General features: G+C 48.2%; 1 protein-coding gene across 1 annotated transcript in view; it reads right to left on the bottom strand.

Annotated features, from left to right (window-relative positions):
• Window positions 1–24,855, bottom strand: part of LOC133350031 (FRAS1-related extracellular matrix protein 2-like) — a 137,422-nt gene that overhangs the window by 26,158 nt on the left and 86,409 nt on the right. The window contains 3 exon segments of the mRNA XM_061563990.1: window positions 7,337–7,534; window positions 10,363–10,572; window positions 18,137–18,286. Coding sequence (XP_061419974.1) covers window positions 7,337–7,534; window positions 10,363–10,572; window positions 18,137–18,286 — 558 coding nt within the window.

The raw sequence follows: 24,855 nt of genomic DNA, 5'->3' as shown, positions 1-24,855 counted from the left end.
TACACTGGAGTCAGAAGTGAAACGGCATGGCGAAACAACTGAGGAAGAAGAATATCCCATCTCCGGCGTCGGCTTCATCATCGGACGACGACGATCTTCCTCCTGAGGTCGGCTTCACTTCGGCGGAGGGAGAGATCCGTGAGGGCCCGGGTGTGGAGGAGGTTGCCGCTGCGCCCGACCCATCTGCGTTGAAGGACGAAGATTTAAGATGGACCCGGATGGCGGAGCAACTGGCGACCCTAAAAACCGTCATCACGGAGTTGTGTGACCTTGTCACGCCAAGGGCGGCGTTGGAAGGTGATGGTGGTGATCGGCAGGAGCCCGGGTCGTCTTCGATGGCGCCGCCATCGACCACGCGGCGTGAAGACGCCATCTTGGGCGTGGCGCACCACGGAAGGCGGGAAGCCGCCATCTTGGGGCCGCCACGAAGATCGTCCGCCATCTTGGCGACACCGCGTTGCGACGCCTTGCTGAACTTGCCGCCGGAAGAGTCGGTGACGGACGGAAGCAGGCCAAGGAGCCGCAGTCGTCACCTTACAACTGTTAAGGAGTTCTCCATCGGGGGCGATTGGAGTGCGTTCGCTTGTCGATTTTTGGCGGCGGTACGAACGGCAAGGTGGACGGACGCCGAGGCGCTGGAGGTGCTTCCGACTCTCCTTGACGATGAGTCTGTTCGTTTTTTTCGCTCTATAAAAGCTGCGAAGAAGAAAACATTGCGTGGAGTGTTCGACGAAATGGCGGACGCGTACGAGCCACCGGATGACGCCCATCGCCGCTTCGTGCAGCGGCAACGCGCACCGGAGGAGTCGCCTGTAGCGTACAGGGGCGCCGTGCTGGAACTCGCGATGGCCGCTTACCCGGAGACGGAGCCTGACCTGCTGGAACCTCTCATCTTGGGGAAGATGTTGTAGTTATCCCGGGATCTGGGCATTCCTATGCCGGCTTGCGGTCACGAGAAACTCACGTCCCGGACCGCGGCTAAGTGTTTGGACGCCCAGTTCAATCTCCGCCGCTGGAAACAAGTCACGGCGTGGACGGGCGGTCCTGTCGTCGATGGGGGGGCCGTAGGGTGGGACCCTACAAAGGCCGTGTACGTGCCGGATGCGACCGGCCCAAAGGAGCTGTCGGCCGCCTCCACTCCGTGGCCGGCTCGAAGCGAGCCGGGGCCGCGGGCTCCGCCGCCGGCGCGGCCACGTCGGGACGGGGTGCCTGCTGCGCGCCGACCCGACGTCGACTGTTTCCGCTGCGGCCGTCGGGGCCACTATGCCAGGGACTGCTGGGCCCGGGTTCCGGGGCCGCCCCAGCAGGAGGCCTCGATCGCGGACGTCCCAAAGAAAGACCCTCCGGCACAGGCAAGTCGGTGCGCACCAGACACCCGGCAAGGCCTGACACCTCACTCATCGCCGTTGTTGTGCGACGCGGATGTTCTAAAATATGGGAGGCCAGTATCTGCGCCTTGTCGCTCGATAACGCAGTGGCGTAAGTTGGCTCGGCGGGTTGTCGCGGCCGCTACAGGTTCGTCCACTGTACCGGGGTCGATCCAAGGGGTGGACGTGCGTATTTTGGTGGATTCCGGGGCGTCCGCGACCATTATTTCGGATGTCATATTCCATCTTTTGAACATCCCACCGGGGGCCGTGAGGCCGGCTTACGCTTCCTGCATCGCTGCGAACGGGGGTAGTATGGGCATCGTGGGACAGGTGGACGCTAATATTTCTATCGGGGGGGTCTCGGCCTCGGGCGTTGTGTTAATTTCGAGGTCCCTGGCGGTTCCTTGCTTGTTGGGCACGGATTTTTTGGCTAAGATGCCCATTTTAATTAGAATCAATGAAAATTGCATTGAACTGCCAGGGGGCCGCAAATTGGCGTTTTTACAGTCCACCTGGGGGCGACCGGCTCCGGTTGCCCAGGTGCAGGCGTTATCGGAAGTTTCAGTTGATATTCCACCTGGCTCGCAGATGCTCATTCCCCTACGATACCGGAAGCCGGTTCCGGGTCGGCAGAGTGCTTGTGGAATTTTGCTGTCGCCGTCCGCCGCTGTTACGGGCGGATTGGCACTGGTGGGGGCGCAAACCATTGTCCGTCCGGATCAGCGCCCGTTTTTGCAGGTATTAAATGCGACTTCTGAAAGCGTGTGTGTGCCGGCTGGTACCGTTGTGGCACACGCCACTACGGCGTTTACGGCTCAGAGTGACATTCCGGACGGGGGGCTGGTGGGTGGTGTTTCACACGACGGAGGGGTGGACGATCGTTGGATCGCCGAATTATGTGCGGAAAATTCGGCCCTTTCCGCTGAGCAGCGTTGTGCGATTCATAAATTATTAGCGAGCTATTCCGATGTGTTTAGCTCGGACGATTTGGACTTGGGACGCACCTCGCTGCTCTCTCATCACATCGAAACGGGGGACGCGGCCCCTATCCGCTTGAACTCGCGTCGGATGAGTCCGGCTGAGCGTGAGCACGTTCGAGGGGCAGTGGAAGACATGTTGAAAGCGGATATTATATCTCCGTCTAATAGCCCGTGGGGTGCGCCTGTCGTGTTGGTTAAAAAGAAAGATGGTAAATTACGATTTTGTGTGGATTTTCGGAAGTTAAATAAAGTGTCGGTGGCAGATGCGTATCCCCTGCCGCGTATGGACGATTCTCTCGACGCCTTGTCAGGGGCTAAGTTTTTTTCAACGCTAGATCTCTCTTCGGGCTTCTGGCAGCTTCCCCTTGACGAGCCCTCGCGGGAAAAGACAGCGTTCCGTACGCCGCAGGGGTTGTTCCAATTTAACTGTCTGCCGATGGGGTTGAATGCAGCCCCTGCCACCTTTCAGAGATTGATGGAGTTGGTATTGACGGGGTTGCAGTGGGAGACATGTTTCATTTATTTAGATGATATTATTGTCTTCAGCCGCACATTTGATGAGCATTTATTGCGGTTGGAGGCCGTTTTTGCCAGAATGCGTTCTGCTAATTTGAAATTCAAGCCTAAGAAATGTCATCTACTGCAACGTTCCGTTCGATACTTGGGACATATTGTTAGTGCGGACGGGGTGGCCACGGATCCAGAGAAAACTGCGTGTGTCCGGGATTGGGCAACCCCCGCCACGGTGGGTGATGTGCGTCGGTTTTTGGGGTTCGCCTCATATTACCGGAGGTTTGTTCCGAATTTCGCTACTATCGCCAGGCCTTTGCATCTCCTTACTGGGAAGGGGCACAAATTTGTGTGGGGACCGCCGGAGGAGGCGGCGTTTCGGAGCCTGCGCGACCTACTGGCTACTGCGCCGACGTTGGATTATCCGGATTTTGAACATCCCTTCATTCTGGATACTGATGCGAGTGACACCGGGATTGGGGCGGTGTTGTCCCAGTCAAAAGGTGGTGTTGAGCGTGTGGTGGCGTACGGGAGTCGGGTTTTGTCTCCCGCGGAAACTCGTTACTGCGTCACTCGCAGGGAACTTTTGGCTATTGTGTATTTTCTCCGCCAATTTCGACCGTATCTGTACGGTCGGTCGTTTATTGTCCGAACGGACCATGCGGCCTTGCAGTACGCTCTTAAGATGGACCAGCCATCCGGACAATTGGCGAGATGGCTGGACACGTTGCAAGAATTCTCCTTCCAAATTCACCATCGGAAGGGTGTGCGTCACGCTAACGCGGACGCACTGTCCAGGTTGCCGCAACAATCCCCTTGTGCGTGTGCGTTGGGGACGCATAGGTGTGGACCGGCTCAGCCCCCCCCTCAACCTGTCGCGCGGGCAGTGGATGTTCTCGAACCTCCGCTTACACCGGGACCGGTTGAAGGGGGACCGGCTGACGGGATTTTGCGTCTTCCAAGGTCTGTGTGGATTCGGGAGCAAATGTTGGACGATTCTTTGGTGTCGTTACGGAAACGAACGGAGAAGGCGGGTAAGGAAGTCGGTGCGGGTGGTAATTCGGAAACTGCTCTCCGAGATGGGTTACTGATGTGGAGGGAAGGGATACAGGAACACTGGCGTCTCGTTGTGCCTGCGTCATTGCGCTATGAGTTGATTCGATCTTTGCACTGTGACACACTTTTACACCTGGGGGTGCAGAAAACCCTATTGACGCTGCAACGAGACTATTATTGGCACGGCATGACGACGGATGTCGTCGGTCACGTTCGCGCGTGTCCCGATTGTGCCCGCCGTAAGCCGCCTAAACATCCATATGTTCCGCCGATACAATCGATTAAAGTATCTCGGGTTAATGAGTTGGTGGCGTTAGATATTTTGGGACCCTTTCCGCCATCAGCTAAAGGGAATAAGTATTTACTGGTGGGGGTGGAGTACCTCTCTCGCTGGCCGATGGCCTGGCCCTTGCCTGACCAGTCAGCGGCGTCTATCACGGACGCCTTTCTATTTGGGTATGTAATGGACAAAGGGGCTCCGGAGAGGCTCCTTACGGATCAGGGACGTAACTTTTCGTCTAAATTGTTGGGGGAGGTGTGTGCGGCTCTTGGAACTAAAAAGATACGGACGTCCCCCTACCACCCGCAAACGGATGGTATGGTGGAACGGTTGAATCGGACTCTGTCCGCCATGCTGTGCCATACAGTCGGGGAAAACCAATCTGATTGGGATTTGCATATCCCTGGGGTGCTTTCGGCGTATCGCATGACGCCGCACGCGGCTACTGGATACTCGCCGTTTTTCCTTATGTACGGCCGTGAGAACGTGCCGCCGATTCATGACCAGTTGGGAACCGGTGCGAGGGGGCCTGTTAAGCCTCTTCCTGAGTATATTAAGGACAACGTTCGGCGTGTCGCTGAGGCGAGGGAAAATGCCCGCATGGCTACTGCCAAGGCTCAGGCCAGGAATGAGCGGTGTGCCCGACGTTCAAAGGGGGAGTGTCCCTGGAAAAAGGGGGACCTGGCCTGGCTTCATTGCCCACAGGTGCGGCCAGGTACATCTCCTAAATTACATCGACCTTGGCAGGGTCCGGTCCGCCTCATTGAGGTTCCCAACCCACAGTCGGCGCGTGTTCAGGTTGGTGCACGGCGTTGGTTCGTGCACACGTCCCGGTTGAAGCCATACATTGCCCCACGGCCGGATGCGTCATCTCCCCAAGTTGCCTTGCCGGGGTCTGTTGCTGCCGACTCGCCCTTGCCTGTGTCTGCTGACCTTGCGAGAGCGCCTGTCGTACCCTTCACAGACAAGCCGGCCGTGACAGCGCAGGGAGGAGGACCTTCCGCTTGTGGGACGCCGACCGGAGCCGCAGAACCCACGGGACCTGCAGCTCTTCCTATCCCTCCGCGGACGCGAGTACGGGATGTTTCTGGACGCGAGCGGGACAGTGGCGGGCCTCCAATGGCGACGGAAGAACTTGCGCCCGTCGCCCCTAAAACCCTTCCACGTTCCCGCTCGGCGGGTGGGCCGCCGACCGTCCGGGACGGCCCGGCTACCCGTACTCGCTCGAAATCCCTCACGTTTCGTTAGATTGTGTTGTGTTGTGTTATTGTTATAATGTTCTTCAATGCTTCGTGTCTTTTTGCGTGTTGGCCCTTTACACCCGCATTGCTTTTCAGGTTGCAATTCAGCCGAGGTCGGCTGGATTTTCTTTAGGGGGGAGGGTGATGTAATGCGGTTGTAAACGGCCCTTCTGAGGTGCCGTCAGGGGGGGAGGAGTTAGGTCACGTGGGGGGAGAGGGGTTGAGTATAGAAGGAGGGGAACCGGAAGAGCAAGGGGAGTGACGGGGAACCAGGAACAGAGGAAGGCCACGAAGGGCGAAGCGGGGTGTGGCGAGATCGCCACGAACACGGGGGGAGCGAGGATCGGCACCGTTGGCCAGCGGTGACCGACCCGAAGCAGCGAGGAGGCTGCAGTCAGCAGCGGGGCTGCACAGAGAGAGTGGGCAGCGGGTCTGCATACAGTGACAGCCAGAGGGTCTGCACATAGGGGTAGCAGCAAGTCTGCAGGGAGGAGGTTACAGTAGATGAAGCAGAGAGTCAGAGGGGTGAGGAAGCTATAATAGCAGTGAATAGCCGGGGGCTACAAATACAGGAGTTATAACAGAGTGCCGTGTGGGTAAAGACGTGAACCTGAATAAAGACACGAAGACAGAAAGAAGTGTTCGAGCCCTTTTATTACAGATGTATAGAGAGAGTTTCACAAGTAAGATCACATTCGGACAAATTGTTTTTTTTTGTGTCATCCTGGCCAAGGTCATTTCTATATTTAAGTGCGTGCACTATGCTCATTCAGACTGGATCAACAGTATTCATATCTGAAGTCTCGATAATGCGGTAATTGTGAAATCTCAGCTGGAGCACGAATAAACACTCCGCATTTTGCCTTGAGTAATTATTATGAATCCACCTGTTCTCCTGTACCATCTATGCGTCCAAATCTATGCTCACCGCCTTCACCAACCTGCACTGACCGGCGTGGTGAAGTATGATCAAATAACACCCTACGGCGTTGGAAGATTATCATTAATCAGAGGAATTAACAAACGCACCGCGCAAACGCAATTACTAACAACATTAAGATTTTAATTTATCTTCTTGGTTCTTTCGGTAAAGTCACGTATTCAGAACCAAGAAGATGAATCCCTGCAGTCACGAAAGCTTTAAATCAAAATTTTAATTTATCTTGCCTACAGCAGCTTAATTTAAAGTGCTTCGTTGTGACTGACACATCTTCAAGATAAATAGGCACCGAACATGTGCTTCATCAACACCGTGAAAGTCAAGTGCGTCCACCGAGGCAAGTACCTCTGATGGTGCATTGCGTTCACGGTCAACACAAACCCGCGGTATTAACCGGTGGTGGCCGCTGGGCTTGCGCCGCTAACCCCTACAACCAGTGTTGCTCTCCGCTCATTTTCAGAGTGGGGGCCACTTTCACCGATAAGACATCAGTGTGAGCACGGCCACATAATTGAAACAATTGGGGTTTGGCAGCACAATGATGGGGAGCGTTGTCACATTTGTGTAGAAACTATAAACTAAAACTATTCTACGAGGTAAGGCTCACTGAACTGTATAGCTCTTTTTCAGAAGCGACCTGGCTGCAATTGATAGCCCAATGAAGTAGCTTATCACCTGGAAATTTAATGCAGCCAAATATTCTAAACGCGTGATGTTGATTCTAAATGTGGAGGGGAAAATCAGAGAAAAATCCACGCAACCATGAGGAGAACGTGCAAATTCCAAATATACAAGCGTCAGGGTCGGGATCGAACCCGCGACCTCCTGTATACGAGGCGAGGTAGTTAACATCTCGCCACCGCGGTATTGTCGGTGGCCGCACGTCAGAGGTCGCACGTCAGGGTCACCCCGGGGCTGGCAAAGAAGGACGCTGCCCTACGAACGAGCGCGCTGCGTACCGGGCAGGAAGGTGACGACAGAGTCGTCCGTGTTGGGCCTCTCCTCGAAGTCCATCATGACCTCCGCCGTGCCCTGCCGCGTGAAGCAGCGCACCGTCGACTTGTAGCCGACGTCGCCGCTGCGGTACACCACGGCCGACACCTGCCCATCGTTCTCGTTGCTGGTGTACAACGGGTCCTTGAACTGCACTTTGGGCACTGCGCGGCAAGGGGAGGCGGGGGGGTGGTGGAGGATTGGGTGCGTGGAGAAGAAATGTCGGTGAGCGTGGTTAACTGTGGCACGGAAGCACGGGGCGGCCAGGCAAGAGTAGGCGAAGAAGCATGTTTAAAAACAGAGAGAGGGGATCCCATGGGTTTTGAGAACATTTACACAAATGACATATATTACATTTGTTCACACAAAAAAGGAAGTGGGCTTGGGCAGGACATCTCGTGGGAAGGGATGATGCGTACGTACAGTATGTTGAACTTCTTTCGCACTGTGTGTAGCCAACCGTGCTAAATCGGAGATACACACGTACATGATGGCCGGTGGTCAAGGCTCACGACAGAGTGGCAGCCAAAGGAGGGAACACACCCGATAGGCGACCCACCGAAAAGATCGGCCAAATGAAATCGGCTGGTGGTGAGGTACTAGTTGGCGACAAGGCCGTAGCCATGGAGTCAACATTGGGGGGGACAAAATATTCCAGGGGGTCTGGGGGTCTCCACCCAGAAACAAAAATCTAAATTTAAAAACGAATTTCCTGCTTAAAATATACAGAAATTCACTAACACATAGGATGGACTTTTTATTTATTTTTTACAATGATGTCGAATAGTGTGGGCTGGGTGGGGAGGGGAGGGTGGGGAGGGGCTGGGTGGGGAGGGTGGGGTTGGATGGGGAGGGGAGGGAGGGGCTTGTCACCCCGTGGTGCCCTTATAAAACTCAACGTTTAACCTACTCACGCCGGCTTGTGCCCGCCCTCACAGTCGGGCATATTTTCGGAATACACCACGCCACCGTTGACCCTGGCCATTGACCGAGCAACCCAACGTTCCTATCAGTTCCCTCCGCAGGATAAATGTGTTTTAATTTGAGCGTACGAGACCCTCTTCAGATTTTCACAACACCTATCTGTGTAGAATAAAGCTGTAAAAGTAGGACACTTCAAGATTGGGATACCTAATCAACAAAAACACGACTTGGCTAATATATTATTTTTTGTTACTTTTAAGGCAGCACTAATGAGTATTACCATGCAAGGCATGCACGTTTTAAGACAAATTGTAATTGCTCAAGACAGCTTCCCCTACGGAGCAGTTTAACGTTGTTAACGCCCAAAGAGGGAGCTTATCTTGCAGAGCCCATCAAAACGCGAGTTTGTTTCATTATTTAACGTCAGCTTCGTAACCTGATCAACTTTAATTTTCGCGCACACGAAATGCAGCTGCGCGTCCTTAATATCGCAGCCGCAATTAACTTCGCGCGCGCGCTCTCACGCCGATTCGGGGGAAACTCTTTTCAGGCCAGAGGTCGCAAACGGGTTTTGATTCCTTACCCGTACCCGTACCCGGCCGTACCAGGGTCGCAAATGGGTACCCGTACCCGGCCGTACCCGTACCTGGCCGGGTATCGGGTAGGGTACGGGTACCTGATTGCGACCTCTGGGATGAATCCATTTTGCAGGCGTGGGTGGGTTGATTCTAGGCACTTGAATTGTGAGAAGAGACAAGACGTTGGGAAACAAGTGACAAACGGTAATTCACCAGTGACTCACGGCCTACCCGTACCCGTACCCGGCCGCACCAGGGTCGCAAACGGGTACCCCTACCCGGCCGGGTACGGGTAGCCGGGTATCGGGTAGGGTACGGGTATCGGGTACCCGGTTGTGACCTCTGTTGCAGGCATAAAGAAACCCTTCGGCGATGGCGCGGCGGCATTGGGGGATGCCGCATTCGCGCTCGTCTCCTCGTATCTCCGTGTCCCCCTTGCGCCTGTCCTCGTCCCTGGTTTACTCACTCGCAACATCTCTCCCGAACTGGCCATTGTGCCGTTTGCCTCCCTGCGGTTGCGTTTGAGTCGCGCGCATCGAGTGCGGGCGTAGACGACATGCTGGAGCTTGATTGTTTTTGTTTGTTTGTTTGGCTTATTCCACTGAGGTCGAAAGCGTTGAGGCATTAGCTCCGTCGCTTGGTCCACAACGGCGAGGCACTGCGATTCTTGTAAGCGCCGTGCGGTGAGAACGAACCCGCAGTGCTATGTACGCATTTCCGCTGGGAACTTCTTGAAAAACTGCCCGAATTGACGACAGAGTTTCCCAAAATGTGAAGACAACAACAACAAGGACAACACCATCGTAAGGGCATTATTTGGAAATGTGCCAAAACGCTTTGACCTCCGCACGGGTTGCCAAATTGACATTTGTACTGCGAATTAAATTATTCCGAAGACGAACACACGTTGAAAAGCGTTAAGAAATCCATGTGTGTGCAATATTCTTTGGTTATTATTATTATGCTAAAATTGTATGCGTGGCAGTGTGGAGCGAGTATGCCCTGTGGTCATACACTGCACACCACTAATAGAGCTCTGTATAAAAAAATAAAAATTCCTCTAAAATTACCGAGCCAACAAGTGAATAAATCAATGAGTGAATGAATGGACAAATGCAACACAATACAACGTGGACAAATAATGCATCTAAATGCGAATGCATTTAAAGATGCTGCAAAAACAGGGGGAGCATGCATGCATTATATATATGTTGAACTTATTTCACACCCTATGTAGCAAACCGTGCTAATGGGAGGTGGGAAGCCCACATCGTGTGCTTCATGTATGCTTTTTTAAAAATAAGAACAGGATAGAATTCTAGTCTAGGGAGGCAATTTCGATCACCTGACACTTCACACAGAGAGAGAGAGAGGAATAGTCAGCCATATGCAAATTGAGGGCAGGGGTGGTTGGAGGTGGAAGGTGGAAGGGTGGGAGGAGGGTGGGTGGTGAAGGAGGATGATGATGATGATGATGCAATGCTGCTCACAGTCGGACACCGAGTCGTTGATGAAGACCGTGGTCTTGCTGGGCTCCCCGAGCACGGCGTTCATCGGCATGCGCAGCACGAGCTCGAAGTGCTCCACGCCCTCCAGCACCGGCTGGCCCAGGTCGTCGAGAATCGTGACACGCAGGGTCTGCATCGTGACGCCCGGAGCGAAGTCCAGGTTCCGGCTGATGCCGACGTAGTCGACACCGGCTGCACCAAGAGAGACGCAGCGTTCATAGACAAAGCGTGAGATTTCATCTCCTCGCCGACGTGGCGTCCTCACTCGGTTGGGGCAGCGATGGGGGAGGCTTTCCCCATCTTTTACCACCTCCCACCACCTCCTTCACACGGCCTAGTTGCGTCGTGAACGTCTTCCGTGAATTGCGATTGCCGGTCAAGCAAGCCGCGCGGCGTACTGCATCTGGATCACGTTTTGTTGCAATAAAAACAAGTATAACCTGTAAAAACAAAGTTTTTCACTATAAATCCTTTATATGCGTGGCGGCTAGAGTCCTCTCGTCCTCTGGCTTGAGATGGCTGCCACCTATGGGTCAGATGATTGCATTGCACCATTAAGCAATTGGTAATTAAATATAATATTTTTGTCCTAAAAAGTGTAAAATTTTGGGATTTTTTTTTCACGAACATTAATTGTCACGCACAACGAGTATGCGTGGAAAATGTCAGCTCGATTGGATCACGGGAAGTGGGTTAAAAAACGACCGAAAGATTTGCACGGTCGTAAGCAAGCAAGCGAACTTAATATAAAGGATTTAAAAACACACAAAGCGCGAGATATATCTACGGTGGAGGTGTGTGCGGTTGTGCTGTATAAGCCACCCACGGTGTGTTTGTGGATCGTATCGCATGTGCTGTGAAGGCACGAGGTGTGGACCCACGCGCTGGAGAAGATTTTTCAACATGCGGTGCGACCCGCAGACACGTTGGAGAGCAACGCAAACCAAAACACTTATCGTCATTGGTCTGATGGCTTTTCTTTTTGATCGTGCAATAAATAAGTGGAATCTCTCTCGTGTTTGTAAATCTCAAAACTCATTTCAGTTGGATCTGCTTAGTGCCTGCAAGAGAGGTTATCTGTTAGTGCCAAGTGTTGGAGGTTATAAGTCAGCACATTATTGATTTCTCGCTGGGCTGAGATGTCTCTGCGCAACTTAGCTATTAAACCTCTCCAACAAATTGCCACTGGGAAATATTTTTCACGGCAATATTCTGGTGCCATGGGGCATCTGCAAAAATATGTTTTTTTTGTCATGTAATATTCATGATTTAATTTGAAACGTGACACCAGAGTTATCTCCGAGGCAAGGTGAACAAAATAAAAAAATCAATGCATGTCTGTGTCTATGATTCTATGGTACAAGACAAGATGACCACACCAATGAACTCTGACCCAAAAAGAACGTCCAATCATTTTCATGCCAGTATAGTAATGTTACATTATTTGCCTTTAATGCGTATTTAGCAAAGAAAAACGTAGTGTTTATACTCTCACGCTTTAAACGATATCATGTAAATTGTGAGCAATCAAACTTATTTATTTCACTTGGAGCTAAATACGCATCAAAGGTCCATTAAAAAAAATCGAAGTCTGATTAATTTTGGGACCTCATTGACTCATTTAAGCGCTGACATTTCTCCCCTCGTCATATTTGTTAGACATTAATACCGCTGTAGTCTCCATCCAAGTAAGCGCAATGGACTTGCAATCCAGAGGTCACCGGTTCGATTTCATCTCCCAGTGTGCCAGTCGCATAAATCGAGACGCCACAGTTAGTAGGCCACGTGTGGTGGGATAAAGTGTGGGAACTCCCACCTCTCCCAAGACATTTGGCCACCATAAAAGAGTAGGCCAAAAATACCCTATATAGGACCTCTCTGGAGCTTTCTCCTTCTGAGCCCCTTTCTGCCAGCAAGAAATTGTGGGCGCGTCACCTTTGAATTTTTTTGCTATAAGGTGAACGCAGTTGTAGATAGAACCGGCCTCACCTCAAACGCCATCCCGTCACATTAACCTCTCTAATCCCTCACTTTAACCCCTGCACGCAGAGACAAGAGGGCGCTGCACACTGTGGACAGGATTGTGCAACATAACACGGAAAATTGTGGCCATGTTTGCATGCCTATTCTCACGGGCCCATAAAGAGGTATTAGTGCAGTGCACATTGAAGCGTGAAAATCTGTCAAACAGCTGTTATTTGCTTAAACAGCCAGATCATGCCCACGTTTTGCAATTTTTTCGCCACTGCTCCAGGAAAAGGGAGAAAATATTTAGTTAGAGTCACGTTCGTGTTCAATGGGTAGATGGGTCAAGGTGCAGCCCTGCAATTGCTTGCTCACGCCACTGCTGGCAGAAGGGCTTCCACTAGAGTGAGCTGAAGAGGGCCCCTCTTGAGGATACTTGGCCTACTCTTCCACACTGCTCTTGGAAGAGGTGGGAGTACATACACTTTACTCCACCGGCCAATGCTATATCTACTGTATATATGAAAGGAATTGGTGGTTATGCCGATAAGCGACGTGTAATGTTGTCCTCACTGAAAGCCTACGACAAATAATATGAATAACAGCTATTTGGCGAGGAACAACCTCACTCAGTCTGAGGACTCGTTTTTGTTTTCAGTTGAGTCCTGCATTGGGATGTTTGGCCACTTCCATGAGATGGAATATGTGCGATCTTTTGAATGCACGCAGAAAATCCACACGATGGGATGAAGCTCTAAAGTTCCAATACAGATAGATTCGATCTACCGAGAGAGAAAAAAACACATGCAATCTATGTGGACTGAGCCCACTGATGTACTGTCATCTCCTAGTAATAATTGCCACTCATAGAGCCGCACTGCCTATGACACCTGGCATGCTTAACTAAACGAGAAACTATTTTTTTATTTTACCAGGTAAGGCCCACTGAGCTGTATACAGTAAAACCTTGGATTGCGAGCATAATTCGTTCTGGAAAGTGTTTGTAATCCAAAGCACTCGTATAACAGTTGTGATCACGTGACGCTCGGCAGACAAAGCGTAAACGTACTACTCGTATTGCAAGACCTCGCTCGTTTATCAAATTAATATTTAATTTAAAATGTTGCTCGTCTTGCAAAACACTCGCAGACCCAAGTTACTCGCAATCCAAGGTTTTACTGTAATTATTTTTTAGAAGCGACCTGGATCCACAAATGATAGCTCAACGAAGTGGCTTATCGCGTGGGCATTTCTAGCAGCCAAATACTATAAATGCATTTTGCTTCTAAACGTGGAGGGAAAAACCGGAGGACCCAGAGAAAAATCCACCCGACCACGGGGAGCGAGACGTGCAAACTCCAATTATACAGGGTTCAGGTTGGGATTGAAAATCCACAACCTCCTGCATACCAGGCAAGATAGTTAACATCTACCCTGCACGAGTGGTCCCCTATCCAAGTACTCGCCAGGTTCAATCCTTCACAGGATTCTCAGATACCCGAGTCAGTGTGTGCAGACAACTCGGACGACTGCGTGTGTGGCGGAACTAAATCTGCGAGGTATGACAAGTAATGCGTCCATAAAAGCAACAGAGAGTCTCTGTTTATTCCGGAGGAAGTTTTTGTTGTTGCTGTTCCTAATTTATTTGGCCGAGATATAATAATTGTTTGTTCTATAACGATGATAGAGTACAAATGTGTTTATTCAAACTGATATGTTGCCGCAATATATTACGATATTGAAAACAGTTAACGAAATTTTTTTTATTTATAACCAAGCACATTTGTTCCAGCGTAGCTTCAGGAAAAAAATTGTTCAGTAGATTACGGTTATATTTCTCTTCCATTTCACGTGTCAATGTCTTTTCACCAAATCTGAGAAAGTGGCACTACACTGTCATCGCTGACCTGAACAGGTATTTCAACACGTTTCCATAACATGTAACATAGTGCGATAAAAAAAAATAGGGCCAGATCCTTTCCCAAACAAACCATTTCAAATTATTCTATGTACTTTGGGTTTACCAGGAGATTACCTGTGAAAACCAATGCCTTTGAATGAAGAGGCTGGCCACTTTACAGAGCCGTGTTCTGCGCACGTGTGAAACTGGTGACGTCATTGCTGCATTGCTGAAGGTGGAGAGCAGTTGAAAAGATAAATCTCAGTCCACATGCAAACTGGAACCCCAAGAGTGAACAAGTATAACCTGTAAAAACAAAGTTTTTCACTATAAATCCTTTATATGCGTGGCGGATAGAGTCCTCTCGTCCTTTGGCTTGAGATGGATGCCACCTATGGGTCAGATGATTGTCTGCCAGCATTAAGCAATTGGTAATTAAATATCATATTTTTGTCCTAAAAAGTGTAAAATGTTGGAATTTTTTTCACGAACATTAATTGTCGCGCACAACGAGTCTGTGTGGAAAATGTCAGCTCGATTGGATCACGGGAAGTGGGTTAAAAAACGACCGAAAGATTTGCACGGTCGTAAGCAAGCAAGCAAGCAAGCGCGCAAGTGAACTTAATATAAAGGATTTTAAAACGTTTCTCTTTGTGAACGATTCAGCAAAAAAACTATTATTTTGAGACGTAATATTGAAGCCATCACTTCTCCGGCGCAGTCGTGTTTAGCGTACTGCATTTAAAACGCACTGCGGTTAATTTATGTTTTAATGAACACGAAATTAATGAGGTAATGTATTTTATATATATTCGGTGTTGACGAACTTTACAGAAGTACACTTTGCAATTAAAAGTAAACCTTCGAAGCTGCAATGTTTTCATTGATGCTCATACAGTACTTGATATAACAAGCCAAATCTTTACACGTTAATGTTGTTTCACCTGTTTATGCACACGTCACCTGTATTAACAATGACGCATGGTACGATGAAACTGTAATGACGAAACAATGTAACCGGGCGTTGTCATCACAAAAGCAGTTGTTTTTTGTATGTATGAGATTACAGGTTCTGTAAAAGCAAAGTTAAATTTCCAAGTGTGCACGTAGCATGCCCTTGAGCCAATCACACTTATAAAGGGCAATGTTTCGTGAAGTTAAGTACAAGCGAGTCATTGTACCCATTTGTTAAATGGTTCCAGCTGGTTTTTAGCTAATTCACATTTGTTTACCAACTTAGCTGGGTAAGTAGGCTGTAATGCAAGGCTTTCCTTCCGTTATTCTTTTTTTCCACAACACTTTCCTGCGTTGGGTTCGTTTTTAAGCCTCGCTGCTGCCAATGTTGCATTCCCTGCCAAGGAAAGCACACCCATTGAACCTAACCAGCTGCAACGGCTACCTCACGATCACGTGGGGGCACACAGGACTAATGGGCCTTTTGCGCGGATGTCAACGCTTGCGACGGCTCTATCATGTATGCCCGAGGTGGACAATTCTCTCCAGGCATTGTGATGCACCGCAAGAAACAAACCGTAGCTTGAAAGGTCACCACAGATCAAAGAGGGCTTTTTTAACCGACTTCGTTGGGAAGTTGGGATTGTGGTCTGGGATGTTGAGAACGCTACTGGACTCTAAATTTCGATTTCATTCTTCACCTGAGGACGGCTGCTTGCGTTGTGGCCGAAACATCGTGAAAATTATTTTATTATGTTTTATTTTTATTATTTTATTACTTCCCTTCTACGTGACTTTACCGAAATAACTAATAAGCTACTGGACTCATTTCTTTGTTGTGATAACTTTTTGCTGTTGTTTGTGTTTTTTTGTTTTTTGTGCCATTTATTAACTTGCTTATTATTATTATTTTTTGCTCGGTGTTTTGGTTTTCAATTGCTTTGTCAGTGGCTGTATATGGGATTTGGCCCTTATATATAATTAATGTACAGCATTATGGGATGCTATTAGCATGCATGACGGTATATAAAATGAACTAATTAAGATTATTATTACCCTGGAAACTTATTTATCCTAAAAAAAAATCCATGACCAAAGTGCCTGCACATTTTCACATGCACTTTTCCTAAGTTCGGCTATACCGTATTTTCACAATGTAGTTCAACATTTCAATCGTACAACTTATTTATTGAGCAAAAATATAACACTCGTAATTCATCACGTGGCTCTATGAATTTCCTTCATTCACAATTCGACCACAACGCCCTGCAAAATGTTCCACATCACTCCCGGATGTCTACCACACTGGCTTGTCTCATCCCGACACTTGTGATCAACCACCGCACTGCAGGCCAAGACATTTCTTTTTCTGCTTCTTCTGTCGAATGGATCGACTCCGAAATCCCCGCCCATCGTCTCTTTTGACAAGTTATCACAACCTGGCTCGATTCAGGAAACGTATTAACTCTTATCTATGAGCATCTATGTCACCTTGTTTGTTGATCCATATTTGTTTTTTGGTGAGCCCATGTATTGGTTTAATGCCAAAATTCTTGTCATTAACCCTCCAACACCTGACTAGTTTGTCAGCTTTACAAACATCATTTATACGTGCCGATTTATTGATTTAATGCTGACCAATACAGCTCCTCAACGGTGGCTCAAAACATTTCATTGACGAAATTTCACACCAACATACCATGACGTTTCGCTCAAACGGCTTTCAGCAGTGATGGGCAACCCACACGAGTCAGTGGGCCACATTAGTGGCCCTCCTTGACATTGTGCTTGTGCACTAATCGTGACCCCAGGGAAAAGCCACGAGCGGCTCCACGGGATGGATGCGACTCGCGGGGCCACAAATTGCCAACCACCGGCCTTGAGCTTCTTCATTTACTGCACCCGGCAATGGCATGAAATGGCATAAAACAACGTGGTCTAACCCACAAATATGGATCGTAATTATTGACTCAGGAATACATATTTTATAAATACCTTCTGTATTGCTGGCCGCTTGGTGCTTCGGGCCTTTGGGCCTTTGCTCAGCAAAATAGAAACAAAATCATCTCTTCGTACTCTCTCGATGTACGTGTCCCTTATTGTTACAACATCTTGAGATGCGTGCGGATTTTGGACGCTCTATGAATGGTGTCGTCACGATGGAATCCGTGAAGTGGGCGCGTGCGACGCATGGATGCGAAGTGCGCTTACTCACCAAGGCACGGCTTGCCTGGCAAAACAATCTGGAGGCAGCTGGAGAAATTTGAGACACGTGTGGTGGCAGATGCAACGCGGGCATATTGGGCACTGGAGGCTACTCCTCCAGACACTGAGCAGATTCACGAGCGCCTTGCACCTGCGCATGCCGCCGTGGCAGCCTCTACAGGCCAACACAGGTGTGTGGCGCTCATTATGAAGCCCCCGACATTTTTCTCGTTGGAATAACTCTCACATATTTGCTATAACCGAATCGCAAGATGCTAATGTGCAAACAACTAAGAAGCCAAACGCTAGTACGAGGATTTTTTTTTTTACTTTGGAAGTATATTTTTCCATCTGAATATTTCAATATATATGCAATTGGTTCGTGTAAAGTAGGATTGACATTCAGAACATTGGCTTTCTTAGTAAGAGATCCGTATTTGTATCAGAGCAGTGCTTCAAAGGATTCCAAGTTACTCAGAGCAGATGCGATCAATGTTTTCAATGTGCAGTTTATGATCGTATCTTAATTATCCTCACCTGGTGAAGAATTTATATTTTTTAAATCAAGTGCCGTATTTTGGTTGCTTTAGGAAAAGTGGGAATAAATAAATAAAAAATCGACGGCGTGTTTCACCGCTCGCAAATCGATTGCGCGCCTTCATAAGAGCCCTCTTTATTTCACCGTCCAATTTCCCATCGTGGTCGTGCGTGGCGGGGTGCGTCTCGTGTTACCCTCGGCCGACACGGGCTCCGTTTTCCGCGAGCGGACGGTGACGGTGGCCGTCTTGGAGAGGTCGGTCCCCGTGCGCCACACGCGCACCTCCACGAAGCCGGCGCTCTCGTCCACGTGATACTCGACCTCGCCGAAGTAAAATGACGGCTCTGCGATGATCAACAGACACGACACACAACACGAAGATCCCGTTAGAGCCTTAGTAGACGGTGGGGTGCAAGTGCTGCTCGCGAGCGGCAGCAACTATGAAGGGTCAGCACGGTACACGACGCTTGTGGGGTAGTGGCCAGCACCTTGCCCGGCCCGCCTTAGTCTCCCGAGTGGCGATGCTTACACATCGCAGCCAGGCACTCGTCGTTGAGGCTGAGTCGCCCTAAGGGAGGCTCCAGGACTGGTTCGGATAATTGCCAGCGGCGTTGGCCGTGAGTGGCAATTGAACTCGGGTCGCAGAGTTTGTAGCGCGGCGTGCTCACCGCTACACTACAGCTCCACCAAACACGGACCACAAGACCAACCTTGTAGCATCTCCTTGTTTAAGGGCCGGGGGTATACAACAACTCAAGGGGGTAATGACGGTCGATGGTAAACAATCATTAAACAAACTTGGGCATGAAACGCACAACGGAATAAGAATAGGTGTTATCTTTTTTTGTGATACACACACACACACCGCATCGCCTATTGTGCGTTCTGCTGCAGCTCTCGTGCCCACCTTGACCTCTTCGAGGGGACGGCGGCTGCGGCCCCCGTCACCGAACTGCCACCGCTGCTAAGCATTGCGTACCACTTTTAGGCTGGGCCAACATAATGTAGACCAAAAAAATAAAAAGGAGACAGGGGGCTCATAAGGACACGCTCACAACCCTTACGTAGCCGGGCGTTCCCGTGCAGTGAGCCATTTTGCAGCGGGCTGATGCTTCGATTAGCGTCGAGAAGCGTTATTGCAGCGTGCCTCCTGCGACCAAAACCGCCCAGAATGCGCCCGATGTCGTGAGATCTCCTTGTAAGCTTGCGCGCGGCTGAGGCTGCTGGATGGCTCTTGTGATGGATATAGCCACCAGTGCAAGCCGCGCTGTCAAAGGCGTCTGCGGGGATGATGCTACCTGGTGGTCAGCAGCAGAAGGCCTTGCGGCAAAATCCACTGTTGTACTGTACTTCCTAGCTCCCCACGTCTATTCATGACCTAAATAAGGCGTAAGGAGACCCCCATCCAGCAGTGGATTGACCATGGCTGCTGTTCTATTCATTCATTAGTTCATTACGATGACGACTAATGAACAGGCTTAATAATAAACATAACGCCTATTGCAAAATATGAAACATGCATTTGTAATGTAGGGTGAAGTAAATGCACCAATGTATTTGCAGAGTGAAACTGTAGCTCGATTAAGATAAAAATGCATGGCAGGCCCAAAGGAAGAAGGAAAAACATAATAATATTAATAATAAAACATGCCCCTTCTCGCATTGCGTTTTACCTTAATAAGCCATTCGTGGTTCATGACACACGCAAAACTTACACTAACAAATCTCGATCCAGTGATTTTTTTTTTTACTAAACAAGCAACCGTGGAGTCGCTCCTCATAAGGTAACAAGATCGGGGACAAGGAGGCGTCTGCCCGTAAACACGCGGTGCTAAAGCCCAGTCCGCCTCGCCACACTCAGATCATGGGACGCGCTCGCTGGTTACCGCTTAAGGTTGTGGCGCACCGAGGAACACGTCAGCTGCTGTTGAAACATCAGCTGACGTAGATGTGCAAATGGGGCTTTGTTTTTTTTTTACGATAAGCAGGCACTCGAGGCTTTCACTCTCCCGAACGGGACACGGTATTCTCCGGATCATGACGCACTTTTTCCTACCGGTATTTTAAAACAAAAGTAGGTCTGTGCACGTGAGTGTGACTGGATTTGTAGAGTATAGCTTCATTGACATCGGGCACAAGTTTGGGGTGAGGCTTACTTTCAATGCATCTTGTAATCTGGAGGATACGGTCACGGAAGCAGCGATGAATAAAGTCTCATGCCAAATTGTTTACAGTGTTTAGAATTGTTTTCATTCAAGGCACAACGTTGTCTCAATTTTTGGAAATACGGCAGCAGAAAATTGGTTCAGAGACGCCGAGTTATGGGGGAACGTGGTTAGAACGAACCGCGACGTCTCGCTGTATCGGTACAACGGTGGACAGATAATTGTTTTTTTACCCTTCTATCTGGCAACAAAACTGACACCTTTTTTACGAGAAGTCATGTTTGCATAGACAACAATACCTGCAGTCATAATGCAAACAAAAAACATAACTCTGATAATGTATGCACTGTCCTTGAAGTTGATTGGTCCACACCCGAGACAGATTTCCTTAGAGCCTAGTCTCACATGGGTTGGACTAGATGACGCCAAAGGCGCACAACTCAAATACAATGCACCATTGTTTGCATTATGACTGCAGGTATTTTGGTCTATGCAAACATGACTCCTCGTAAAAAAAGGTGTCAGTTTTGTTGCCAGATAGAAGGGTAAAAAAAACAATTATCATATTTTTTACTGGCAAATGAGGTACCAATGGTGTAAACGGTGGACAGCTTTATGTTTTTGTGCTGCCGGTTTATTTCAGAACGGCATGAAATTGTGGATGCGAGTGGCTGGAGTTAAGCACCACTTCAGGCTGCCGCTGACATCGAGGTTGTTAAAGAGCCAAATAGAAACGTTTGAAAACGGATCTGTTGTCGCGTCCTCTGAAGTAAAAAAAAAATGCAATTGGTGATTGTGTACGGTTGTAATGGGCCAGCTAGTGGAAATTTGCTGCTGAGGATAGCCAACACCTTTGGCTTAAGGTGCAGTTGAGTTTTGTGACCTCTAAGTATGAAGGAATCTACTCGTAAACATCAAGGAAGCTCCAGACCACGACATACACTAAATATATGGGTCGCATAAAAAGGAATTCAACCGCGCTTTGAAAACCCTTTAAAATGCATTGCTTTATGGTCCGCTCTGTAGAATTCTCACGGCTTCATTGTGGAATTTGAGCTCGCCTCTGACGTAACGAAACACGAAGGCGAAACAGCTAAAGAAAATAAACTGGAAGAGACAGCGTATAACTAGGGCATTTACTAAATGAGGATCGAGATCATAATGATTAAATTATTATTAGAGAGGTGAATGAGAGCACTTTTGGCACACTGAATTGGAATATAAAGAGCTATATTACAAATGTGCCTGAATAAGAAATATTTAAATCGTTTAATTAAACCCACGAAGAAATATGGTTCATAAACAGGGACACTGTAAAAGAGAATGAAAGAAAATCCAAAAAGTGTGCTAAGAAGCATGGAGAGATAAGCGCAGTTGGAAGAGGAACACGTGGATCAGGGAATAAACCGAATTTATTGACATCATATTTACCGTTGAGGGAAGTCAGTGGGTTGGGCAGGACAAACTGCTCGTGGAGATAATAGCCAATGGCAGCCACCGCTAAGATGGAGAGGATGACCATCGCAAAGAAGGAGCGATAATTCTAGATTTGAAGCTTTCGTGACTGCAAGGATTCATATTCTTAGGTTTTTTCGGTAAAGTCACGTAGGTAAAACATCAAAATTAATAAAAATAAAATAAAATAAAGATCACGACGTTTCGGAGGCAACACAAGTCTCCGTCATCAGGTGGGACCGTCACAGCCAGATTAGCTGCTAGCAGCTGTGACGGTCCCACCTGATGACGGAGACTTGTGTTGCCTCCGAAACGTCGTGATCTTTATTTTATTTTATTTTTATTAATTTTGATGTTTTACCTACGTGACTTTACCGAATAAACCAAAGGAGCGATAAGATCCGCTCACGTGCAGGAATTGGATGAATTGTGGCTTTGCTGGACCACGAGGGATGGTGACAGCGAGGTGAGGCCTTCACTCTAGTCGTGGATGGATCATGAACAACGACGTTGACGATGATGATGATGATGGTGGTCAAGGGACCGTTCTGCTGTAGAATATTACCCAAAACAACACCTCCCGCAAAAAAATTTGAGCGAAACGACGGCACAAGAACTTGGGCTCGACTAAAAAAATGATGCAAGATAAAAGCTGAGCAACGCGATGCCTGAAAGGTTCGTGTCTGCGCGATTGTCAGCAAAGGTGTTAACCGCGCTCCAGCTAGCCGATGGTATTCTAACAACAACAACAATTTTATTTTCAAACAGAATATTTCACCGTTACATTTATGGTATCCTGCTTTGGAGAAGGAGGCAGGCAAGGAGCCTCAGCTCGAGTGCGAGGGTGGCGATTAACGATAAGCATGTCGCCCCCAGCTGTGAAGTCAGGCCACCGCTGTGCGGAAATTCAGGCATTGCTCGTGAGCGGCGGAAAGACCTCGGAGGGCTGGATGCGATTCCAGTATTCAAATTGTGTTTCGATTGCCGAAATCAGTCGTGTTATGACACGTCGTGGAATTTGGTGCAGCCGTGCATTGCAGTACTAGTCCACTACTGTAGGAGGCAATGCAATGTAGAAGAAACAGCCAAGCGCCCAGAGCATTTGTATTAATAAGGACTAGATTCTCCACATTAAAATACACTAATTTGTGCCCCCCCCCAACTCTCCCCCCGTATTTTTTAAAGTAAAAGTTAGGGGTACGTTTTATAATTGACATAAGACATTGCCTTCTGGAATAATTGTTTTTTAATATAGTTGTTCACAATCATTGCTCGTTCTCAATTGCATTGCTGAATATTACCACTGAGAGGTTGGTAATGTATTGAATTCATCTTCTGACAGATGGCTCTCGATAGTACGATATTCTCCTGCAAAGTTTGGGATACATCTTACTTTCGCGAGTGTCTTATAATCTAGAGATAATAGTAAAAAAACGAGTAAATGAACAAATTAATGATTACTATGTCAATGGTAAAAAAAAAAAACTTACAGAACAGGATGAAGTACCTAATTTTCTGGGACAAAAATATTTCTAATAGCTATGTTTGCTGAGCGAATTGTTCTCAAAATTATATTGAAAAAAATACTTTGCCTTATTGAATGCCACAAGCCTCAATTATACAAATTCAGCATTCTCTTCTCAGATGGCTGGAAACAGTCTCGGTGCATGGGTACACAATCCTCATTCAAAGCCATGTCACAGACGAAAAAACATAGTTCATGGCATTAACTCCAGTTTCCGACAAAATACAGCGTTGTTCTTTGTAGTTGTTTTATAGTCCATAAGTGATACACTAACCTATTTATCTGAGCACCCACATTTTATAATGTGTGCATGCGCTAAACCACCATGCAACAGACAACAGCAATAAATAATACATTTCAACACGAACCAGAGCTCTGTTTGTAAAGCGTTGTCAGGATAAATGTTTTCCGTTGGCTTCCATCTCGACTTTTACACGAGTAACATTGTGCAGCGCTAATAATTATTATTCCAGAATCCCGGGTCTTTCACTTTTCTTCCCATGGGTAATTTCAGTATTAAATCATGCGGGCGTTGTCATATCGGTGAAATCCTCTGCTCAAGCGCAATGCTCCGTATCTGCACGTTTTTTTGTTGTTGCAGTATTTCTGCAAATGTAGGTAATGTCTTGAAATCATGTGCAGGCAAACGCTGCGTGGCCATGGCTAACATCCCTGGTGAGTGATGTCTCAGCCGCTACTGATCCTTAATCAGCCTGCACTGACCAGTGTGGTGACGTATGGTCCAGCATCCCACATGCCTGGAGAGGCCCTCTTCCAGCAGTGGATTGACAATGGTCCATAAATTATCACTTAATTACAATAATAACTCATTCCATTTGCTGTAAATCCATAGCAAAAAAGTGAATAAATATAGGAGTACAATTCTAATACTTCGACCATGCAGAACACTATGGGATGAATAGAGTGCAAACAAAAATATTACAAATAAGGGATAAAATCACACCAAGCTGTATATTAGCTCATTTAGTAGAGCGGTGTATACATTTAATTACGTAGACGGGACTGATAGGATGCAACCATGGTGTGATGGTTAGCAAGGAGGAGCACTTGTAATTCAGAGGTCACCAGTTTCGATTCGATCCCCCAGCGCAGCAGCTGAAACAAAGCGATGTTTCTTACATTTCAACCTCCCCTGGTCTCTGTCCACGCAGCAGTATAAATGGGTTCACCAGTCGATCGGCAGGTCACGTGTTCTGGGGTAGATATGGGAACACACCTATCTCTTCCATGACACGCATGTTGAACTTCTTTCGCACCGCACGTAGCCAACCGTAATCATCGGAGGTGCGGGGGAAGGACAACAAACTAAACACAAAAAGCAGTTCCAAAGTGACATCTGATCAATTTGAAAAAGTTGACCAAATACCCTCCACAGGGGCTCTTTAAAGACCCTGTATTGAAGGCTGTTCCACTACCAGTGGGGTAAGCAAGAACTTGCAGGGCGGCACCTTTACCATTGCCCTACGTGGGGATTCTCAATCTAAATACCGTCAGTGAGATTTAAAGTCCCACATTATCTGCATTCACACCTGCACGCCTCACACTGGGACTGTCAGGCGAGGCACGTGTGTGTAATTAACGAAGGAATTCTGCTTTGGCTTTTATCATCCATGCACCCCTTGTGAATCCATTCCTGATTTTTTTTTCTTTCCCATTTTTTTTTAATGCGAGTTAGACAGATGGATATTTTAGTGCAAAGGCATCACGAAAATGTTCACGTTTCCAAAAAATATATATTCAATTTTTT

The sequence above is a fragment of the Lethenteron reissneri genome, chromosome 32, assembly GCF_015708825.2.
Source record: "Lethenteron reissneri isolate LAM-NWPU_2019-01 chromosome 32, ASM1570882v1, whole genome shotgun sequence".
Lineage (NCBI taxonomy): Eukaryota > Metazoa > Chordata > Hyperoartia > Petromyzontiformes > Petromyzontidae > Lethenteron > Lethenteron reissneri.
This window is presented reverse-complemented; position numbering and strand designations above follow the sequence as displayed.